Below are 16,441 nucleotides of genomic sequence, written 5' to 3' on the forward strand. Positions count from 1 at the left end.
AAAGGCATCTGAGTTAGGAGAATGGAGAAAAACAGAAAAGAGGAAACAGAAAAACAGGAGGAAAGAAAGAAATGGAAAGTAAAAAATGATGAGAAGAGCCCTGGCTGGTGTGGCTCAGTGGATTGAGTGCAGGACTTCGAACCAAAGTATCGCGGTTCGATTCCCCAGTCAGGGCACATGCCTGGGTTGCAGGCCAGTTCCCAGTGGGGGATGCATGAGAGGCAACCATACATTGATATTTCTCTCCCTCTCTCCTTCTCTTCCCCTCTAAAATAAATCAATAAAATCTTTTAAAAAATGATGAGAAGACATAGCAAGGTGCTGCTTATATTGCTTTGAGGAGGAGTTGCAGGCCTGAATGAGGAGAGGGTAAAATGGCCAGTGGGGTCCGACAGGAGGAGAGGCAGAACCCAGAAGTCATGAAACAGAAGAGCAGGGAACCGAGAGCCCCACTGGCCTTTGCTGAAATTAACTCAGCTGGAAATGCCTTTAAACGTTATCTGGATGCCCCTCATCTTCCTGGTGAGGAGATGGGCGTATGCTAACTTAGAGGGCTTGCTTCTTTTGCATTGCACCACAGTTGCCCCTACCATGTAGTGAGAGACCCGTGGGAGATGGGGTGAAGAAGGTCCTACACAGGAGGTGAGCTCTCCAGGTGCCCTTCAAGGGTTCCTCCTCCCAATTCCCCTGAGATTCTAGAATTCTAGGTAAGAGGGCTATCTCTGTGTATTTCAAACATCACAGTATCCTCCGCTTACCATGCCTAAAGATACAGAATGAGATTACTTCAAAACGGACTTGGTTAATGTTACCTATCCAGCTATCATCCTTCAAAGTAGTCTATGCACTGCAGCTCTTTATACTGATATATGCCTCAGATATTTAAATCAACAAATTAATTGCAGCTGTTGTTGCTCAAACCATTTGAACCGAGTAAGGAGACACACAAGAAAAAGACAAGCGAATGAGTATGGAGTCACACCATTTACACCTGTGTGGTCCTCCAGACACCGCCCCAGTGGCCCATGCCTGCTCCAAAGAAAAAAAACTCACCCTCACATGAGCACGAGGGCTTCCAACAACACTCAGAAAAGAATGTGTCCTTGCTTCTAAAGATGACCCCAAAAGACCCGCACGAGAAATATTCGGAGCAACGACCACATTCTTGGAGTACACCCTCGGGCTTTTGAGATGATTTCTTTGCAGGTAAAACACTCTAAGTCTTGGTGTGCTTACAAAAAAAATTTGGTCCTATGATTCTACGCTCAAAATTTCTATATAACTATTTGGGGAAAAAAGGGAAGCCCCTGATATTTTCAAATCTGCTTTCCAGGGAGGAGACGAGTAAAGAAAGGAAAAGGACTGGGAGCAGCACCCACCTACCCATCTCCTGTGGGCTGCGTGTTCTCAGTGGTCCCACCGTGAGCAGGTGTGAGAGAGGGCAGCTTGCCGGGGAGCCCACCTGGGCTGGTCTGCCCTGACCCTCAAAGCCAGGCGAGACACCGGGAGTGCAGGCTTCAAGAAAAACACTCTCTGCCTCTCCCAGGGCACCACGTGCCCTCCTGCAGTTAACCAGCTGATGGAAATTGCTCATTTCTGAGCGGCATCATGGGTTGAGAGGAAAAGGAAAAGAAGTTTTAAAGTTAAAGCTGTAAACAATCCATCGTTGCTCTCTAATGCTCGCAATAGAGCATTAGGCCAATCGAAATGTGAGATTTTAAGATGAAAAGACATGAGTGAAATGCAAGTCAGTGACTCTGGAGGTTCGAGCGCCTGGAGAGCCAGAGGAAAGGTAAGGCCTGTGCCCCTTCTTGGTCTGTTGGCAATTTCCTTTCAGTAAAGACACCGGGGTTCAAAGAAGGACTAGTGGCTTTTTGGAGAAAATATGCAAACTGGTCAAGCATTTGTTTAATCAGTCAGCCAATGAATATTAATGAGATGCCTTTTATATGGTAGGTGTTCGCCAAGGTGCTGGGCAGTATCTAGTCGTTCCAAGTACCAAGATTTCAGCATTTTCATAGAGACTCTGATCCAGAAATTGGTCTAAGTAAGCTACATATACTACACACTTGGTACACTTTGGGGTCTGATTTCTAAATCATTGCTAGGTAGTTCTTCTGAATAAAATAGAATGTTCTGGAAAGCAAAACCTTCTTTTGCAACCCCTTCCCGAACCTTCCCCAGGTCTCACTCCTCGCTGCATGTCTCCGGTTTGTGCTCAGTCACACACACACACACAAGCACAACATCTACCTTGGGCCAGGGGGTCATCAACTGTGTAACTTTCATAAATTCACAAAAGACCATGTTTACTCGCCTAGCATCAATCATAACCTGCTTTTGGCTAAACTAAACTTCATTCCATCATGATATCACCAGTGAGTACAATTAAGAGACGGAGCTTCAACGGGTCACAGCACCTTTTTCACGGTTTAACAACTGGAAGGCGCATGGCCTTAGACATACACTCACGTAAACTTACGTAACTTGATCACACGCGTATGTGAACACAGCCAGATTTACAACTGCACTGAAAATTTTCCAGGCCACCCTTCTTGTGTGTCTACAAGGCCACAAAACATCTGCTAGTGGCCACATTTGTATCGAGTGTCTGCTCCTCCATCCTAATGCAGCAGAGCTGGGATCTACTTGCCATGTCGGTTTGTACTGGAGGTGTGGTTGCTGCCCGGACATCTCTGTTAAAAAGAGAAAGATTGCAGAGTTGGCTTCATCTCAAACGTCTGTGTCTGATTCACAGACATCTGTGTCTCCCTGAGAAAAAACTTTTTCACAACCAGAGCTGTCCAACAAAGAAATAAACCACTTCCTCTGGGAGTGAACGCCTCCTGATGGGAAGTGGTCAGGCCGAGCCACTCCTCAGGGCTGGGGGGAAGGCATCCGGCACCTGGGTGGGGCGGCAGAGCCTTCCTGAGATGGGAGGACGCTGCACGGATGATGGAGGTGGCCTCCGGTCACACACGCTTGCTGTGAAATGACACCCAGGGGAGGTTTTTGATTTCGTAGAGGGGTGTTTGGAGAAGCAAGGCTTTGGCTGTGTTTCAGGGTAGGCTCCAACAAAGACAAAAGACTCTCGTTGGTCTTTGCAGTAAGCCCCTAGGGCATGGGACCACCTCTAAGGCTCAGGTCACGAGGTCAAGCTACAGAGCACAGCATGGTGGGCTGGCAGCACAGGGCAAGTCAGTGCGTATTTAGATCCTGTGGGCAGAAAGATGCTTTGTCCCCACACAGTCTGACATCATTATATAATCAGCGGCCAAGCCAGTTCCTGGCTGTTGAGCGTGTCCCCGCTCATCTCGAGCCCCATCCTCTCAATGTGGACGCTGGTACAGCGTGCTGACCTGGAAGAAGGTTTCTTCCTGCAGCTCCGTGTGCTGTCTTTTCCTCTGGAGGGAAATCAGACTCAACGCTAAGTGTGAAGGGAACCCCCAGGCTCTTTCTGTAGGACTTTAAGATCCAGGACCTTGCTTGGGAAAGCAGAGAGTGAAGAAAAGCAAACCTTCCTGTAAAAATGTGCTTTTGCGACTCAGGGGAATTGTCCCGAAGCCTGGGAGAGCCGTTGTGAGCTTTCTTCTCAAGTACAGCGTTTTGGTGAAGGCCATGTGTGATCATACCACTGTAACCACACAGGAATTTACCACAGGAAGTGTCCCAGCTGTTGCCTATTAGCATTAGAACAAATTACACAAAGCAAATTGTTAGCAGACATGTTTCCATCATATTTAACTGGTGGCGATAAATAAGCGTGATTCTCTTTCAAATAAATGCTACGTTTCCAAAAATCCAGCATCCAATCGCCCGTGAAGGAATCATTTTTGATGAGGAGGGAGGACACCCTGGAGGCAGAGGCCCCAGTGCTCTGGACAGGAGCTCAGGTGCCAGGTGTTTTGCGTGGTAGCAGGGTGTTGCTGCGGGACACCGGACTTATGTCACTGCCTCTACCTGTTTGACCACCTGCTGGATCCACCTCCAGGCCTCTCAGCACGGTCCCCTCCTGCCCCAGGGAACCCACACAGGGCAGGACAACCCCACTCAGGTCTTGCAGTGTGTTGATGACAAAAAATAAGCCAAACCCACGGGCAGGTTTTCACTCTTCTCCTTAACAAAATGTTGCCTTTTAAAAAAAATGTTCTACTCCAGCACAATCCCACGTCTTGTTATCTGAGATTTAAAAAGAAAAGAGTCAAATTTCCTTCTCATCTAATGCCCGTTGCAGAAGAGTCGGAAAAGCGCCCTCGGAGCCCATCTTCGGCCCCCACGCAGGAAGGCCTGGCCGCGTCTTCAGAAGAAAGTGTGATAGTTTCATTGCTCAAGACCTTCTGACGATGCCTACATAACCACCTCTGGGCATTTCCAATTGTCTTCAGAGATACGACAAAATTCTCCTAAAACAATTTCAGAAACCAATTTTAAAATGATGTTAATTTTTTAAAAAGTAAGAAATATTTCATACAGGATGTAAATATAAAAATAGGTTATTGCAGCTTAAAGGCTTGGGACAGTTAGAAGAGGTGCTCTTTTCCTAAGAAATTTATAGTTTTATCTTCCCTCCGTCACTAATTTTCTTCCCAAGCAAAGCAAGCCAAGCCAGGAATTCCTTTGCAACGGATCTCAGTGTCATAGTTGGTTCTCCCGAGGAACTTTTCATTCCTTTTTCCTAATGAAAGGAAAAAAGCTCAGCAGCCCTGCTGACAGGAAACGATAGGAGCCCAGTGTACCCACTGGCGGGCAGTGACCAGGTGTGGAGACAGGGGCTCCCTGCACGCAGCTCTCCCTGGCTGGGCCTCTGCCCTCAGTCACAGCGAGCCTGACTTCCCCTGAGTTGGGTCAACCCAGAAGCTCCCAGCTGCCTCCAGAGCACACCCTGCTGGCGTTAGAGGGTATGCCTAGTAGGAACAGCCTGGAGAGCAGGTTCTGTCTCTGTGTTACAAAGCTGGGGAGGCATATTTAAAGAACCAAGCAAATATAATAGCTGATGTACTCCCAGCCACTTCCTAAGGCTCTTCAACTACAGTGTCAGGAAACACACACACACCTCCCACATCTTTTACCTGAAGTCTTCATCAAAGGAATAATGTGCTTCAGAAAATATTTAAAACTCACTAGGCAATAGAATTGTCTCTAGATTTTTTTGTTTAAGTGTTTAACAGAAAAGTATAATTGAAAATGTTTGCAATGTGAACACACACACACACACACACACATACATTCTATCTCTGTTTTGGAATTACACAAAACAAATAGCATTATCTGTCACAATTCAAAGCAAAGCTACTGCGGTGGAATGACATGTACCCTAAATGTACACGTGTGAGGCCCCTGAATAAGCTCACGTTTAGGCAGGAGCGACGGACATGGCCTGACTCTCAGAAGGCTGTTTAGAGAAAATGGCCTGGCAAGTTTTGCATTTGCTAAGCTCTTTAGCTGCCTGGTTTGACAAGATTTTTGAAAGGGGTGAAAATTCATTATACTTGCAGTATCGCTACAGTAATTTGGTTGGCTAACTGCATTTCAGTGCAAAGCAGGCAAGGAAGAATTTCCTCCCCGGGCTGTGCTCCGATACAGCAGCATTTGTTTTAAGAGTCACGAGATTTTTAAAAAGTCAAGCCTTAAATACCGTGGCTGCGGCAATCTGTCCTGCCTAACGTGTACTGCGAGGGGGGAGGGCAACTCCGTGAGAGCAGTCACGCATGCACTAGGCCCAGTTTTCTCCGAGATGGAGAGAGATGGAACACCTCTCTCCCCTGAAACCTACTCAGTGTCTCTTTGACAGTGTTTGGGGGTGATTTTAATTTGGGGACGCGATGTTCGTGTGTGTGGAGTGAGGGAGGTGCTCCTGTGAGGGTGGGGAGGAAACTCTGAAAGTCTCTAAATGAGGTATATGTTGATGGAAGAGGCACCACAAGTTTCAGAGGGTCAAACAGAAAGAGAGGGGTGAGAAATGGGGGTTGTTGAGGGGTTTTCAGACCTCACACAACGTGGTGTGGAGCATTTCTTACGGTTGTCATCTAAGTCCTAACTGCTGTATAGAAAGAGGACCGGCCTGCAAATCCACCCAGGACCACCCTCGTTTGTAGAGGCCATGCCCTGCACATGGGCACCTGGTGGCGGGCGCTAAGGGGCTGCAACCCCACCCTGGTCCACTCTCCAGCCGAGACCCTGGCGCAGACTGTATCCCGGAGGTAGCGGTGCCTTTTCTAATTTGTGTTTGGGCCAAGAAAAGCACTGAGCTTCTTTTTGATGCTCACTCTCCAGATGGCAAAGTCTGGTCTTTACCTCCTCACTGCCAACACCATGGATGTTTTTGAAGGAAGAGGATAAGCCTGTGACATAGGTGAATTCATTTGGAAGGTGTGTTTTCTGTTCAGTGACAGAGGATGAAAAAAAAGAGAGGGAAAGAGAGGAAGAAGAGGGGGTAAAAGGAAGAATGAAGACGACGTTGTTTTTCTGCCTAGGAAATTGTGGACATATTGTCCTTCCCTGGACACAGCTGCAAAGGGGTAGAAAATCTTTTTGTTTCCCTATTAGTCCATGGTGAGGAAGGAAAACCTACTTGTACATTGAATTAAACCCAATAATAGCATGTCTGTGTATTTGTTGAGGACTAGAAAAACTAACCACACATATGACTACATAATCCAGCAAGGTAACTAGAAATCAACACTTTCCCATTTCGAAGCTCAGTTGAGACATTTTTCTTCTTTTTTAAAGAAACACCCGTGGCTAAATGTCACTAAGACTCCTCAGCGTGCCAACACACTGACACCTCGGTGAGGATTCTGGGAAGGAAGAAACTCCAAAGCCCCATCTGGGGAGAATGTACTTCCAAATTCTTGCCTTTGCTGCTTGTACATCTCAGTCAGTAATAATGATTGGATATGAACTAGAACCTTCTAGGAGACAGTTTCTTTCCAGTTACCTTTGGGAGGCAATTGGGTCTTCCCCAGTTACAGTCTGTGGTGCTGACCTTGAAATAAATTCCCTACATCTGTGTGGGCTAGATCTTGTTCACTGAAACCCGAACCCATCTACTGAGTCCCGAATCCTTAGGCTACAGCAGTGAGACCTGGAATTTCATTAGCAGTCTGCCCTCTAGTGGGACAACACAGTACTTCAGATAACTAGGAATAGAAAAGATTTTTTTTCCCCCTTCTCTTTCGGAAAGCAAAAGAATTCAAGTTTTCCAGATAGTGCAAGGTGAGGCGTTTATCCTTAGAAGACAGCTTCAAGAGCTGAATCAGGCAAGGCTCACAATGAGAGGTCTGCGGGTCCGAGTCAAAGACAGGGGGCACTGTGGTGGGCGTCCCCTCGAGGCCTGCCGAGACACAGGTTCCGCTCACATCCTTGGAAACCGCCAGGGTTTTTCTCCTTGGGTGAGAGCATTCGGTTCCTCATCTTCCTTTGTAAGAGTAGGACCCACTCTACCAGGAATGTTATAAATAATAGGTATTTTTGTCATAGTTTTGGCAAATCATTAACACCAAGGAGGCTTTCAAAACGACCAGGCTGAATATTTGAAAAGGCGGAGATGCGCGAGTTTTGTAGAAAGACTACATCTCTGGGGCTGTTTGTAAGACGAGAATCTATTTTGTGATGGTGGCTGGCTGTTGGTAAGGCAGAAGATAATCTTGACAGGCGCTGTCCGGATTTGGCTTCCGTCTTTTAAAAACCTTCAGAACTTGGCCTGCTTCAGCCTGTCGATATGGTAGCAGAGCTTCAGCGCAGGCCCCAGCTTCAGGCCCAAATACTTCATAACCATGTCGCTCTTCAGCAGCAAGAGGGCGTTGCCGTCAATCTCCTGGTGGGACGGGGTCAGAACAAAGGAAAAGCAGAGACGGTCAGAGGAATTAAACCGTGGCTGCCGCTCAGGCGTGGCCGGGGGATGAGGGGAGGGAATATGGATCACACATTCTCTTAGCCCCAAGACCAGACCTTCTGTAGAAGATAAAGCAAAAATACTGAGTGCTCCTCTTCCCATCGTCTCCTTGGGGCACTTTAACACACTGGGCCTTTCACATTCCCGCTCTATCCTGGTGGAAGGAATCAAGCATCCTTCTGCACTGTCCCAGTATCTCACGTATGATGTTCATCTCCTCATCGAAACTAGGGCTAAATGAGCAAGACGTGAGTGATGGACAGAACGTATGCCCCTCCCCCATTCATATGTTGAAACCCTAACCTCCAATAGGCGATGCCTTGGGGGGATAATTAGGCCATGATGGTGGGCCCTTGTGACTGGGGGGTAGTGTCCTTGAACAAGAAGATGGCGATCTGCAGCCCGGAAGAGGGCTCTTACCAGAAGCAGGCCAGGCTGATGGTGGGCTTCCAGCCTCCAGAACTGAGAAGTGGGTTGGTATCGTTCTGAAGCCAATCGGTCTATGGTACGCTGTTATAATGGCCTGAACTTAGACGAAGGGTCATCCATCAGACCCTGAAACTAGTGGTTCCCTTTCCGCTCCAGGTGCTGATGTAAGGGCCTGGCTTCCATCCATCACCCTAATCTGTTGTCTCTAAGCCGACCCGCCTTTAGCTGATTACTAGATTGCTAATTACACTCTGTGAGGGAGTTCAGGTGTCTTTGGCCCTGTCAGGAATGCTGGGGGGCAGACAATTAGACAAGGCCGTGCTGAACCCCAGGGTTTAGCCCAGAGAACGACTAAAGGAATGCCAGCCCCGTGAGGTCCCGGCATTGCTCCCATTTGGCCTGTTGAACTCAGGGACCTGGTAGGGCTAAGCTTCCTCACTAACCTAGTGTTATTTTCAGGTCACTGAAGATGGACACTTTGGGTTGCGGTTCCCCCTCACTCCCCTCACCAGCCCTCCAGTTACTGATGAAGTGCTGACTTTGTGTCACGCTCTCCGTGTCCTTGGCAAAGTGTCAGAGTGCACAGATCTCATCTGCGAGCCCTCCCAGAGGCCTCATTGCCTGGTGTTTCTCTTTACCCCACCCCCTAGACGTTCACCGTGTCTGTCACTCTGGAAGACAGACAGCCAGGCTCCTCCCACCCAGCTCCGTCTAAACGTAACCCACCCTGGGTCGCTGCTCTCTGGGCCCCACTGTTGGGTGAAGTCAAATACATCCCTAATAAAATATGAGTGTTGGGTTAGATAGGACCATCTCCAGATCTGAGAATACGATTTCTATGATACAATCACCAAATAGAATGAGAGACCGGCAGGAAAAAGTTAATGGTAACTGCAGCAGGCAGAAGAATGTTCCCTCTCCTTCGCACCCCCCCCCCCCAGATGTCTATACCCTAATCCCTGAAACCTGTGAATCTGTTAGGTTACCTGGCAAAGGAAACTATGTTTGCAGGTGGAATTAAGGCTGCCAATCACTGCCTTTATCACAGGGAGAACACTTGGGTGACTGGGGTGGAGGAAGCTATGCGACCACGGGGACCGTGAACGTGGGAGGAAGAACCACAGAGTCGGCAGCCGGAGAAAGACCCTGCTAAAGGCTGTGGCTCTGAGGATGTGGATGAGGGGGTCCGAGCCAGGAATTGAGGGTGGGTCTAGATGCTGGAAAAGAGGAGGAAATGAGTTCTCTCAAAAGTCTCTGGAAAGACTGTCAGCCCTGCCGGCACCCTCAGCCCATGAGACCGGTCAGACTTCTGAGGCACTGAGCTGTAAATTAACGAAGTTGTGTTGTTTGGGGGGGGGGGGGGGGGCGGGTAGAAGAGGGTAAAGGGGGTCAAATGGTAACAAAAGGAGACTCGACTTTGGGAGGTGAACATACAATGCAGTATACAGATGATGCATATAGAATTGTACAGTTGAAACTTATATAATCTTATTAACCAATGTCACCCCAATGAATTTAATTTAAAAATTCTTAATGTGTTCTTTTAAGCTACTACATTTGTGGTAACTCATTATAGCAGAAGTAGAAAACTGACATAGTAAGCTTGGTAACATATTAATTCTTACATTTTTTTTCATTTACCGTCTATGTATTTCAGAGTCTCCAAGACAATGATGAGAATGCCTGCTTACTGGAAGATCTCTCCAAGTCAGGCACCACACTTACACTCTGGGTGTGCACCTTATTTAACCCACAAACAGTTTAGGACTAGACCCCAGTGCAGTTCACCTGACATGTCGTAGATGGGCTATAAATATTTGGCGAATGCGCAGATGGATGGACGGATGGATGGGCAGGAAAACAAGAACTCCTGTTAAAGGCCGAAATGATGGAACAGATGGGATAAATAGCCCTTAAAACGAACTAAGTACTTGCTGTGCTCTGAGAAGCCCGTGGTTCCAACTGGCCTCCCTGAGTGTCCCCCAGGGCTTAGTTCAGCCCCCCCCTCCCTAGCTCTAAGCTCCTGAACCTCACCCTCCTCCCGCGCCTGCCCCTCGAGGGCCAGGCCCACTGCACACATACATGCTTTCTGAAGAGCTCCACGTGAGGCCCCAGGGCCTGCGGGTCAGCGTCTTTCACAAACCAGACCACATCCTCCACAGTCCAGGTGGACGGGTTCCTGCTCCGTGGCCGCCTGGCATCCTGCCCATCTGGAGAAGGGCTCGAGGCTGGATGGGTGAGCAAGGAGAGCGAGACTGTTAGACACCAGGACCAGGGCTTCACTACTCCCTGTGCTGCCTGCTCCCACCTGGCCCTGAAGTCCAAGGTGGTGGCCCGAGTAACCTCCTTTGAGGGAGAAAGGCTGTGCATGTTTGCACACTAGTTGTGACCCAGTGTTCCCCTAGCTTCCCTTCTCCACCTTTAGCTGGTGCTTGTGCTTCTGTCTGTGAGACAGTCACCCTCCTTCCTTCCCACAGAAGTTCCACCTGCCCCCAGAGCCCAGGTAGACCCCTTCCCGGGCAGCAGTCCTGTGTCCAGCCATCTGAAGGTCACCTTCCTTCACCTTTAACCCCAACTCTTTGTTTGTTCTCTTAAGAGGCTCTCCAGTCTGCCTTGCATCACCACTATGTGTATCCTTGTCTGTAACGTGCAGTTAGATTTTAATCTCTTGAGGATGATCTGTTTCATCTTCCCCCCATTCACTCCACAAGCAACAACTGAGCATCTCTTCTGTGCCCTGGGCAAAGTGGTGAAGACACTAGCCACTCATTGCAGGATCTATCATCTTTGGCTCCTCCATGGCTCTAAGCACACATAGTTGTAAAACTGGGTTATTCCATGTAAAATGATTCAGTGTACTTTGTAGAAACAGTATAAATAACCTATGCAAGAGGCTGTGTGGGTAATCCTTAATCCTATTTTCAGGCCAGAAAAGAAGTGTAGGCCTGAACAGTGAAGCCGCTTCCTGCAGAGTAATGTTCTACTGGAAGTGGAGAAGGCTTCGCACGCCTGTGACCCTTCTCAGTCTCGGGGTGTAGTGGTTTCACGCTGTCTCTTTTTCCTTCCTCTCTGTAAAGGTGCTTGAGAGGAGCAGAGTTTTCCATCAGTGACAAGAAAAGCACAGCATCACATTTCCGAGTTTGTCTTCAATACACAGTTTGGTTGAGAATTGGATTTACTTTGAGATTTCCCCTGCCCTTCCCTGATGGACCTGGAAGGGGGCCCCTAAGGTGGCCTGGCACCGGTGTTTTGCCTGGAAATGGTTAAAGCCCCCTGGAGCCATCTGAGTGCTGATGTGTGCATATCAGAGATGACGCCACTGCCTTTAAAGACACCTGCACTCAACATGGGGTGGAGGCATCGCCGAAGTGGCATTCGCCTCTGGATCCCGCCCCGTCAGAGCTCCAGCATTAATCAGGGTGATAATAGATGCTCTGATTACAAAGGCTGGAAGTCTACAGTGCCAGGAATGATTTTAGCAGGATCAGAGCAGAGGTCAAATCTAAATTCCTGTACCTGACAGAAAGGAAAGATACCAAACCGATCCACAGCCTCATCCACGGAAGCCCAAGTTCCCCTGAGCAAGGTCAGGGCACGGGGCTTGAGCAAGGGTAGCCTGTTGTCTTTACGAAGGAGGTGCTCAGGTGATGGCCGTAGAACCAAAGTGGCTCCCTTCCTGGGGCCTGGTGCTTGCTGTGGGCATTTTTCATTTGTCCAGGCTGGACGGGCAGCAGGCGGGCCGGGATGAGGCACCTTCCTGGGGGGCCTTGTAGTCACACAAGACAGAGAGCAGCAGGAAGCCCGCCACACCTCGGGAGTTGCGCAAGTTCCAAAGCACATGCACTGGCTCTAGAAGGAGGAGGCATGGAACTGCCCAGGGGCAGGTTTGCAAAGCCTCTGCAGTGGTCTCTGCTCACAGAGACAATAAATCCACCAGTGGCCCCCCAACGCAGCTGCCGTGAAGGTGTCAGGAAGACAGATGGGTGCGGCCTGTCACGGCCAGGCCAGGCAGATATGATCGGACGTTGGTAAGATGTGATGGATGTGAAGAAATCTTGCTCCTCAGAGAACGGAGCTTGCAAGCACTCACCCAGTGAGTTTCGGAAAGCAGCATTCTCTGGTGCAGAGCACTTTGTGTGTGGTCATGTCCATTTACTGGGGGCTGCCCAAGACATGTGAAAAGTGAGACCCAATTGTGAATGGATGTGAAATTGAAGATGGTTGATGTCATTTCTAAAGCTCAACTCACATCCCCAGGAACAGAGCTACTACGAATCCAGGTTTAAAGCAATCCCCGACTTCTTTGTAGCTCTGGGCCACTGTCTCTGGGTCTCTCTTCATCTCACACATCCCCACAAGCACATGCACGATTTCCTTCTGTGCATTCAAAATGCAGAGAAAACTTTTTAGCTAACAACAGAGTCACAAGAAGAATGGAGTGAGCAGGGAGCCGGGAGCCAGAAATCCCTGCTACCCACCAGCCATGTGAGTGTTTTTGTGCTTCTCACACCTCTGAGGGCTCCATCGTGTCCATGTGCAAATCCACAGAACAAAGAGTCATTGGCCAGGCTTCTGGTCTCTGTCCTGGCCCTGACCACTCTCTGGGGCCTCATTTCTTCAGCTGGTTCCTCAAGAGTATTGTAAGAATCATGTGAATGTGTACAATAGCTTCAGGCTGAAGACTGACAAGAGGCATCTGAGGAAGAGCCTGGCAGTGTCTGAAAGGGACCCCTTGGTGCCCCTCCTCCGGCTGCCTGTGAGTCTCCTCAGCCACCTCAGACTCTCTGGGCAGCGGGAGCTGGTTTGGGAGGAGGCACGGGTGAAAGCAGTGGGGAGGGTAGACCTGTTCTCAGCTCCTCCTGATTATCTGGTCGCCATAGAGTGTACCCTTCCTAAAAACAAGGCCATGCAGAGTGCAGAAGGCACCTGGGTGAGCCCACAATCTGGGCAACATCATGCAGTTTGAAACAGTGTTGTTTTTCATTATTTCTATCATAATAGTTTTAATTTTAAAAGATTTTCATCAGCTTTTTCTTTCATTTCTTCAAGACCAGCTGACTTGCCTGTATGAAAAGAGAGGATGCTTCCAGGGACAAGGAGAAACCATAGACTTAAAGTGAGGGCCGGATTCCTTCTCTGCCACCACAGACACTGTGACCTCTGGGCAAGCAATTTGATCTCTGCCAGGAAGCCTCCAGCCACCCCTCCTCCCCACGGCCCCTCCCAGGCCAATTCCCTCCCCCATGCAGCTGGCTCCACTGTCCTGCTCTTCCCTGCTCTGGGAAGCCTTTCCTGGCTCCCCACAGTAGGCTCAGCGAGCCCTCCCAGTCTGATTCTGGCATAGCATCCATCCTTTTCCTTAGGAGCAATAGTCCCGGTTGTAATGAAATGTGTGCAGTTGTTCATGTTTGTCTCTCTGAAACAGGGTGCACGTCTGTCTTGCATGCAGCTCCATCCTCAGACCTGAAAAGGTCCCCTGGCACATTGCACTCAGTAAGTACCCGCTGGCCAGGACCAACCAGAGTCACAGTTCCCACAACTCTCCTTCTCCTGAACGAAGAAGAGACCTTCCCATACCTTCAGATACCCACCCACATTGCACACAGTGCCGTCCCCTCCTTCTGCCTAAATCATCTCTATCCATCACCCAATGCCGCACCCCATGGAAGCAAACTCCAGCCCGTGGGAAACACCCAGGTGGTAATAACAGTGGCAGATTTACTTTGTTTCTTGATTCTGAAGCTTGGACCTAGTTGTGTTCGGGAATTCTATAGCATGTCCCATTAAAAGCAAGAGTTGGGATGCTTTTGTTACCTGAAACCTCTTTACAGCACTTAGTGATTGTGTCTTGGATGAGAGACAGGAGAGAGCCCTTGAATTCTCACTGGAGTATCAGCAAAATAAAACAGGGAAACCCGTCCTGTGAGTGCACTCCTTGCGAGGCCACCAGTGGAGGAGGAGGCTGTGATCTATCAGGACAGCAGGAGGCCAGGGCAAGTATTCAAGCTTGTCATGTCGTGGCTATCTGCTCTCCTGCCTGCAGCCTCTTGCTCTTTTCTGGCTTCTGTGGTTTTAATCCATTTTGATTGGCACCATGGGGGAAAATCCATTTCTAGGTTCCTTTCAGGCTTTATGATGTGGGTCAAACCCTCTCAGAGAGGGTAGTACCAACTGCTTTCACTCAGGATGCAATTTCAGGACAATAGCAAGCAGCTCCTTGGGCAGAGGGAAAACGTACTAGCCCTCCAGAGGGCCCGTGGCAGGCAGCTGGGTGACAAATGGGCGAGGGGCCAATGGTTTTCTCCTCTACGTTAACACACTGCCACTCCACTCAGCATGGCTTATTTCCACAGTTTCCACATGTGTTTAGCTGTGCAAGTTTGGTTCAAGCAAAGCACACATAGAACTCACTCTGCAAATGCAAAGAAGCCCTGCCTGGGCAATGAGGGCAGGGTGTCAGAGTCCTGTCTGCTCACATCCCTTCTTCTCTATCCTCTAGACCTCCAAGGGTCAGTTGCTCAGTAAATAGCTATTTAGTATAGGTGAATGCTTTGAACAAGCAGGCCTCTTTTCTGGGGCTGCAGAGGATACAAATATGAGTGAGAAACCCCACAAAGCTGAGAGTCTTGTTCCTGCCGTGGAGCTGGAGAAAGGAAGTGCTGGCGATGAGTAAACAAAGTGCCGGGGAGGAAGCAGGAGAGAACAAAAATGTCTGATTGTGAGGTGTAGCCAAGATGGCCAGTTGCCCACCCAGCATCTTTCTTCTGCTTCTTCCTTTGTAATAGAATCCCGGATTTCCAGCTGGGACCGTGGTTACTAAGAATTAAGTAACTAAGAATCTACTAGCTTCCCTTGCAGCCTGTGGCCATGTGACTAAATTCTGGCAAATGAGATGTAAGCAGAGTAGGGAAACCTCTTTCAGAGATGCCAGCACTGCCCTCTGTTCACTTATTCTCCGCACCCCCTTCCTTCATCTCCATGCTGAGAATGTGCGTGGATGGCTGGCTCTTTCCAGGATCTGTGGTTCCATGTAGCACCCTGAAGATGGCACCGATTAAGAGGAATCTTTGGAGCATTAAAAAGTTAATGCATCTACAAAGGGCAAATAATCTCACTTTTCTCCAGTGCATCACAAAGGCTCAACAATGAATTTCAACTGTTGCATCCTGCAGTAGCTTTACTCCACAGAGGCTGGGTGGCTGTGTGATTCCGAACATCCTATAGCCCTACGGGGTCCTGTTGACTGTGAACAACTCTAATTTTCAGGGTATCAGGCAGGTTCTCACTAATATTTCTAGGTTGTAAGAGAGACTATCGACATCAGAATGTAGTTACTGGTTTGCTCGGAGTGGAAGGCAGCAGGTGCTGGAGAGCTCCATTCCTCTGATGTCACCCAAGATCCTGAGATGCACAATTCCTGAGCTAGTGGGCTCTCCCGGGGGTGTGGCCAGGGCTCCGACAGAGAGGGTCTTCTCAGAGCTGGCCGCAAGGGAGGGTCTGGGCCTCCCCTCTGGCAGATTACTCAGACAGCTGATCAGGGTTTAATTCCAGGAGAATGAAGGTCTGGGGTAGAGATAAAAAGAAAGGGCAAGAGGGTGGTTGAAACTGGGATGGAAGGACATCTCAGGGCTCCACTAAAGGAGGCAGCAAGGGACGCGGGGAGCTGAGCTCCCTTGAGACCTCTTTGGCAGGTCCTGGAGTCCCCACATTCAGGGAGACCAGATGGACTGGGATGGGGCAGACAATTCTACAGTAAGTGGTGGTTCTCTTCATCCAAATCGTGTCTTTCTCCTATTGCTTGAAATCCTAGACTTAAGACATAGGGCCTGAGATTTTATCAATTTGAATGGTGGAAAGAGTAAACATCTCCTTTTTAAAAAGAGACAACACTCTTAGGATGATAAGTCAATTCATTCAGGGCAATGTCCTGTGATCACAACCCTGAGGAAATGGGAACTGGGTTGTGGAGAAGAGGTTGAGAGAAAAAGACATGTAAGGGGAAGAGGAACACCAGGATGTGACAACCAGAGATGGTACAGGGCACTGTGATGGCCAAGGGCAGGGGCAGGCACAGAGATAATGAATGTTTATTGAACACCTACTGTATGCCAGGTGTCA

At 48.9% G+C, this 16,441-nt stretch overlaps 1 protein-coding gene across 6 annotated transcripts in view; it reads right to left on the reverse strand.

Moving 5' to 3' along the window:
• Window positions 1–4,194: 4,194 nt before the first annotated feature.
• SCML4 (Scm polycomb group protein like 4) overlaps window positions 4,195–16,441 on the reverse strand; it is a 100,158-nt gene continuing 87,911 nt past the window's right edge. For 3 of the 6 annotated variants that reach the window (XM_037064985.1, XM_037064988.1, XM_037064986.1), the window contains exons 3-4: window positions 10,406–10,551; window positions 7,167–7,816 (exon numbers count right to left, since the gene is read on the reverse strand). In XM_037064985.1, coding sequence (XP_036920880.1) covers window positions 7,691–7,816; window positions 10,406–10,551 — 272 coding nt within the window. In that variant the 3' untranslated portion in view covers window positions 7,167–7,690. Of the gene's footprint in view, window positions 4,404–6,641; window positions 7,817–10,405; window positions 10,552–16,441 lie in introns of those variants that run through there. The other 3 variants (XM_037064984.1, XM_037064983.1, XM_037064982.1) reach the window with 3 other exon arrangements.

Source organism: Sturnira hondurensis, unplaced genomic scaffold (assembly GCF_014824575.4).
Source record: "Sturnira hondurensis isolate 20B ecotype Veracruz unplaced genomic scaffold, ASM1482457v3 Scaffold0015596, whole genome shotgun sequence".
Lineage (NCBI taxonomy): Eukaryota > Metazoa > Chordata > Mammalia > Chiroptera > Phyllostomidae > Sturnira > Sturnira hondurensis.